A 7,098-nucleotide genomic window follows, 5' to 3' on the forward strand; every position below is an offset into this window, starting at 1 on the left:
TTTTTAAATCAGTACGCATATACCAATTGTAATGCTGATTCGACGTATGTACTCACTGTACCAAAACGAGTCTTTTCAGCGTACTTATGTCCTTATTCACATGTACCATAAGAAACTTTCCAGGGGTTCACCCATCTCAAAATTACCCCAATTCAAGTACGCTTCACTTTGGAGTTCTTATGAGCTATCGAAAATAAGTTGCGCCTTCTTGATATGAGTAGTACACATCAAATCTTTTTAAGTCCTCCTCAACTGCACAGTCTCATACCTGAACAGTTTCGGAATCCCTCTCCTTCCAGTGTAAAATCGGTTCATTCATGTTTCCTCCGTCTAGAAGCCTGTGTGGAGCCGCTCATTGTCCGTGCAACCTCTTGACACCGACGATCATCCCGCCCTCTTCAACCTCAGACCTCACATATCTCGTCTTTGAACCAATCCATACCATAGAGTGATTAATTATTTTTAAAATTATTAACTGGTTGGCAGAGTTTTAACACTAAATCTCGCAATTAGAACTTTTTTTGTGCTAATACGAACATCAATTTCCAATTTCACATTTCGGCAACCTGCGTTGCTCTTGCGCTCTCTCTTCCACGTTCGTCGCTATATCAATGTGGCAGTACAAGCGTTTATGGCATTCCTCATCTTTGCATTGACAATCGACGATCTCTCATGCCTCTGCCCCATTCCCGCAAGCAGCGGTGGCGTGTTTTCTGGAAATGGTAAAGCCCCTTAAACCCAATTATCCGCTTCTAATTCTCAGCTGCAGGCGCTGCCCTTTTCTCAGTTTCTCCTCGAAACCCGACCTTTATAATCAGAGGCGACGTGAAGATCATGACTTCTCGAATCTGGTGTGTAGAGTCCGTGAATTATTATCCAATGTGCAAACCCCATGGGCGGAAAGCTCCGAGCTTGAATCATTGACTTCAAAGCTAAAACCCTATCACGTCGTGAAAATTATCGATACCCACAGCTGCACTGACTCTGTTCTACGGTTCTTTTTCTGGGTTTCGAAGAAGCATTTTTACAAACATGATATGAGCTGTTATGTATCCATGTTGAATAGGCTTTTGAAGGATAAGAAATATGCCCCCGCAGACCATGTTAGGATCATGATGATTAAAGCTTGTAAAAACAATGCAGAGATTAGGAGGGTTGCTGATTCATTGAATGAGATCACTAAGATGGGACTTTTTTACAGTCTATATAGTTATAATACTCTTTTGCTTCAATTTAACAAATTTGAAATGGTCGTTGAGGCCCAGAATGTGTATAAAGAATTGCTGAGCAATGGGATCAAACCTAATTTATTGACTTTGAATGCAATAATCAATATTTTGAGCAAGAAGGGGAAGGTACAGGAGGCTGGGATTATAATGAGTCACATTTATCAGTTTGAAATGCTTCCAGATGTCTTCACTTATACATCTTTGATTCTTGGGCATTGTAGGAATGAAATGTTGGATAAAGCATTCGGGGTTTTTGATAAGATGGTAGCGAAAGGGATTGACCCAAATGCAGTGACGTATAACACGCTTATAAATGGGCTATGTGATCATGGAAGAGTTGACGACGCTTTGTGGAAGATTGAGATGATGATCAAGAATGGGATTGAACCAACTGTGTACACGTACACGGTTCCCATAAGATCTTTACTCGCTATTTCGCGGGTTGATGAGGCTTTTGCTCTTGTTGCTAGAATGAAAAAGAGAGGTTGCATTCCTAATGTGCAGACATATACATCTCTGATAAGTGGTTTGGCAAAGATGGGTCTACCGGAGGTAGCAATAGGATTGTACCACAAGATGGTGAGAAATGGTTTGGTTCCTTCATCCGTTACGTACAATGCACTGATAAATGAATTTTGTGAGAGAGGGAAAGTAGATAATGCTTTAAAAATCTTTTATGGGATGGATCGACGCTGTCACTTGGCAAATACAGAAACTTATAATACCATGATGAAAGGATTCTGCATGATTGGAAATGTTGAAATGGCTATGGTTCTACTTGATGAAATGCTGAAGGTTGGACCCCATCCTAATATAGTTACATACAACACAATCATTGATGGGTATGTTAAACATGGCCATCTGGATAATGCTAGGAGGTTGATGGAAGTGATGAAGGAAAATGGATGCAAACCAGATCAATGGACATATTCTGAACTTGTTTTTGGTTATTGTGAAAGAGGTCCACTTGATGAAGCTTTTGCACTATTTGAGGAAATGATGCAGAAAGATTTGTTCCCAAATCTGGTGACTTATACCACTTTGATTGATGGTTTGTGCAAAAAAGGAAAAGTAGACAAGGCATTGATTTTATTTGGAAAGATGCATGTGACTGGTTTACATCCAAATATTGAAACTTACAATGCTGTTCTCAATGGGTTATCCAAAGACAGAAAGCTATTTGAATTGCTTCAAATGTTCAATAAGATGACAGAAAATGGGTTGATTCCTAGTGTGATCACATATACAACTTTAATAGATGGACTCTGCAGGAATGATGGAATTAGTCTTGCTTTCAAAATTTTCTATGAAATGGAGAGAAGAAGGTACTCACCAAACCTGTTTACATACAGTTTGTTAATCTATGGATTGTGTCTGGAAGGCCGGGTTGATGATGCAGAGATGATACTAAAAGAAATGGAGATGAAAAACATATATCCTGATCAGGTGACATATACTTCACTGATTGATGGGTTCTTGACTCATGGCAAACTACGTCATGCATTTTCACTGCTTCATCGGATGATTAATGCGGGCTGCGAACCCAACTATAGGACTTACCTTGTGCTGCTCAAAGGGTTGCAGAAAGAATGTCTTATGATTGCAGAGAAAATTGAAGACGAACACAACACTGTAAATAGCAATTTCTCAGATGAAGAGATTGTTAATTTGGATACCTTATGTATTCTCTTGGAAAGGATGACTGAGATTGGCTGTGAACCTTCTGTTGATACATATTCTACTTTAATTTCCGGTCTGTGTAAGGATGGCAAAATTTATGAGGTAGATCAGTTGATTAAATACATGAAAGAGAAAGGACTAAGTCCTAATGAAGCAATATATTGTTCTCTGATCAGTGCTTATTGCAAGAATCTGAGAGTTGAACCTGCCCTTGATGTACTGAATTTGCTAACTGTTGCTGGCTTCAAGGCTCCCCTGTCAATTTATAAAGCACTTATATGTGCTCTCTGCAAAAGTGAACGGAGGAAAGAGGCTAAAGAGATGTTTGAGAACATGCTTGATAAACAATGGAATAGTGATGAGATTGTGTGGACTATCTTGATTGATGGCCTGCTCAAAGAGGGGGAATCAGAATTGTGCTCGAATCTTCTTCACACGATGAAATCCCCGAATTGCCGTATTAGTAAGCAGACTTATGTAATGCTTGCAAAGGAAAAGTCTAAAACTGACAAACCAGTTGGTGGAAACCGACCTGCTGATATATGTTAGTTCCAAGAAGAGACAAAACCAGGATGACATCACGTCTGAGTTATGTAACAGGAATATATCTTCTTCTTTTGGAACTCATTTCACTATTTTCAATATATTAGCTAGTTGCTAAACTGGGATGGTGTGTTTCAATATATAAGCTGCATCTGAATATGGTGTAAGTGGTGAGTTAATTATGCTACCTTATTTGTTTCCTTCTTTCTTTTCTTTTCACTCTCTCAACTAAATTTCTTTATGTTTTCTTGTTTCTGTTTTCATTTGGGTTTATAATGTTTGAGTAGGTTGCATTCTCGAACAAGTATTATGCTGCAAATTCTTTAAATTTTCCGTTGCAGGATGAGAGCAATGGACCTAATGACCAATTATATTAGGTAAGAGATGTCCCACCAATTTCTTATTTCGTTAGTTTTTGAACTTTCGACTATCTAATATATAGTGATGAGACGCACTATCTGATGCACAAGTGCTTGGTAACTACTTGTATGTTCATGAATTGTGAACGTTGAACTCGTTCAGAGCATCGCCGAACATGCATGTGTACTATTCAAAGTGTCATCTTTGATATCTTATATCCGATTGGCTACGGACATGGATGTTGCATTTTTGTATTACTCCAGGACAATATAGTACCTATACTTAAGGAGCTGCGATAGTTCTGGTAGATTAAAGTGCGAAGAGACAGTGTTGTTCCGGATTGTATGTGTTGAATAAGCTTACTAAACATTGTGAATCTTTTTAATAGGACTTAGAAACAAAGGTTTCCAGATTTTTTTTTCGACCAAAGTGCTTGTTTCTTCAGTATCATTGGAGGGATGTTTTTGGTTTACTTGTGCCTTTCCTTTCAGCACCAGTAATGTGTATAATCATGAGACAGTGTAGAATTTAAACCTACAGTATCTTGAGCAGTGGTTACTGGAAACCCTGAGTTGTCATCTGTACAAGATATTCTCCACTATCCCTGTTCCCTATCACTCTCTCTTGTCCCAATATATTTTCCTGTCCACATGGGACTCTTTTTATTTTTTCTAACATAAACCTGTCTAATAATGGTCCTGTCTCTCTGTTTTTTTTGCCCATTCCCTCTTCACCCATAACAACTCCCACCCCCTCAAGAGCGGTCTTGTCCCCAGATTGAAAGCAGGAAATTGCACAGCAAAATCTTCAGCATCTTCCCAAGTTGATTCCTCAATAGGCCTCTCTATCCATTTCCCCAATATCTGATGAACTGTTCTTTGTGCAGCTTAATCACCCGGTGATTGATATCGGTGAGGATATTTTTGCTGGATTCATTTGCACACTGTGAGGAGGAAATGCTACTCGCCATAAATATATCCAAGTAGGAAATGGAAGGGATGTTGGGCTAAATCAAATTTCTATGTTTGAAGTTAAGGTTGCCGGAGGAAATGATGAGCAAATTCTGAGCCGAGATATGTACAGATTGGGTTTCTAATGCAGAACCTTTTATCCACTCAACGAAAGATAAAGCCAGCCCCACAAAATGGCATACACGGTAAGAATAATACCAATGACGATAATGCACTTGGTACAATATTGAACCAGCAATTCATAATCCAACTTGGTCTCTACTGCCTTGCCTATGGTCGTGCAAATTTCACTTTAATTTGGCAATCTGAGCACTCTCTGGGACTTTATTACTATGCAGTTCCAGCTTTCTTCAATATTCTATACATTCATCATGGGAACCCGTGGTCATTACTTTGGAAGGACTGTTCTGCGTGGTGGTGCAAAATCCGTTCGACGGGCCGAGGTTTTGTGGTGCAGCGTAAGAGTTTTGCTGAGAATTATAGATTGTATGCGTCATTCTGTGAAAGCTATTGCAATACCGTTCCCAAAGACCAGTTGTCCTTAAATGACATTGCTCTTCATCCCACCACTTTTCCTATCTCTGCTCAGGCTTCGTGAACACGCCGCCACCACCATACCACATCCATTTCATAAACTCATCAAAATCGCACTCCGTTTTTAACCAATCAAAACCCGATGGGTAACAAATGAAACCCAGAATCCAGGACACGACTAAAAACCAACTGGAAATTGTCAAAGCCATGTGCACTTAAGTGCCTGTAGCTAGGGGGCTGTAGGAAGCATAAGGAAATAACCCAATCATCTAATTATTTAAAAATCATTAACTGTTTTAAAAATCATAAAATCGTAAACATTCAACCAAATTTAAAGTTAACATTTTTCAAAATAACATGAACATTTTAAGTATTTTCAAAACCACTCGTTCGCATAAAAGTCATAAAAATATTTAAGTACTATTTAATCATCAGATGTGCAGAAAACTAGCAAGGTCCTCGGGTTCCAGTGCAACATCAGTCTGGTTAGTTCAATTATCAAGTCCTCCTATCTCCAAAGAAACATTCTAACTTGCATCATTCACACCTATTGAATCTAATAATTCAACGTGCTTTAACCATTATAACAAGTAATGCGTATACATCAACGTGCAACAATGAAAACATGTGTAACGTCTAAAAAGACAACCTACGTAAACCAAATGCATGCAAATGAATTAAATTACATAATTGTTTTATTTATTAGATTTTAAATGCTTACTTGATGCATATTATATGATTAAAGGTATGATTGCATGATTAAATGATTATATGACATGATTTCATGAAATTGAAAGATTTTACCAGAATATTCGATAATAGGCTGGGGAAAGGAGACCGGAGACGACCAAGACAAAATAAATATTTTTCAATAAATATTTTCAAGGCTTACTAATATGATTAAATTTTTCTAAAAATGATAGAGTTCAAATTATTTTACGAGACGAGCTCGATTTTATCCGGGAAGCCGGTTTTGGGCAAACGAGAGACTTTTAAAATATTCAATGCATTATTTTTGAAAATTAATTTTATAAACGTTTATTTTTCAATTAAATAGGTGTTATTGACCCTAAATTTACCTAAGATGAGTAGGCTCAATTGCTCATAAACTTGAAAGCCCAAAACCCAAGCCCATTAGCATGCAAATTAAAATCTATAAAATTAAAAACCTAGGGCTTTTGCACCCCATACCAGCCGAAATCACACACACAACACACACTGAAATTTTCGAAACTTTGAGGGAAGGAAACAAGGAGTCTTCGTCGCCCGTTCGTTTTTCCTCGTACCTCACGTTGATGATCGTATTTTCGAAGGTTCTAAAACGCAAAGGCACGCCTCTAAACTCCTTTGATGCATCATTTAATCCATAATATGCATGTTTTGTTTATTTTTCATGAAAAACATTGGTGTTTAAATTGCGTAACGTTTTGACGATTATTTTTAAAGTTTTGCAAGTTTTTACGTATCTACGAACGTGTTATGATTTTCCACGAGTGTGCTGTCAACCTAGGATGTTTTATGGACATAACATGGACGATTTAAGGTGGGAAACGAATGCTAGAAGTCGAGCTTGTTCGAGGAAGAGAGTCCTAGGGTTTTCTAGCAATTCAAGGAAATATGGGCTCGGCTAGGAGGGTTTTGCGCTGGGGGCTCGGCCAGGGCTGGTCAGGGACTCGGCGAGGGATGTGACTAAGGGCTAGGAAGAGTCCTAGCAACGCTAGGACTCAAGGACGGCAGCTATGGAAGAGTCCCCAACCGCATGGACTCTTCTTGTAACGTAC

General features: G+C 38.5%; 1 protein-coding gene across 3 annotated transcripts; it reads left to right on the forward strand.

Annotated features, from left to right (window-relative positions):
• The first annotated feature begins 504 nt into the window (after nt 1-504).
• On the forward strand, nt 505-5,562 carry LOC140959473 (uncharacterized). Of its 3 annotated transcripts, XM_073417303.1 has the most exons (3): nt 505-3,622; nt 3,740-3,829; nt 4,699-5,561. In XM_073417303.1, the coding sequence occupies exon 1, from the start codon at nt 720-722 to the stop codon at nt 3,456-3,458; it is 2,739 nt and encodes a 912-aa protein (XP_073273404.1). In that variant the 5' UTR covers nt 505-719; the 3' UTR covers nt 3,459-3,622; nt 3,740-3,829; nt 4,699-5,561. The 3 variants fall into 3 exon arrangements, with proteins under 3 accessions (XP_073273404.1, XP_073273403.1, XP_073273405.1); XM_073417302.1 differs by having other exon boundaries at nt 3,740-5,562; XM_073417304.1 differs by having other exon boundaries at nt 3,794-5,562.
• Nucleotides 5,563-7,098: the final 1,536 nt, after the last annotated feature.

Source organism: Primulina huaijiensis, chromosome 15, assembly GCF_012295235.1.
Source record: "Primulina huaijiensis isolate GDHJ02 chromosome 15, ASM1229523v2, whole genome shotgun sequence".
Classification (NCBI taxonomy): domain Eukaryota; kingdom Viridiplantae; phylum Streptophyta; class Magnoliopsida; order Lamiales; family Gesneriaceae; genus Primulina; species Primulina huaijiensis.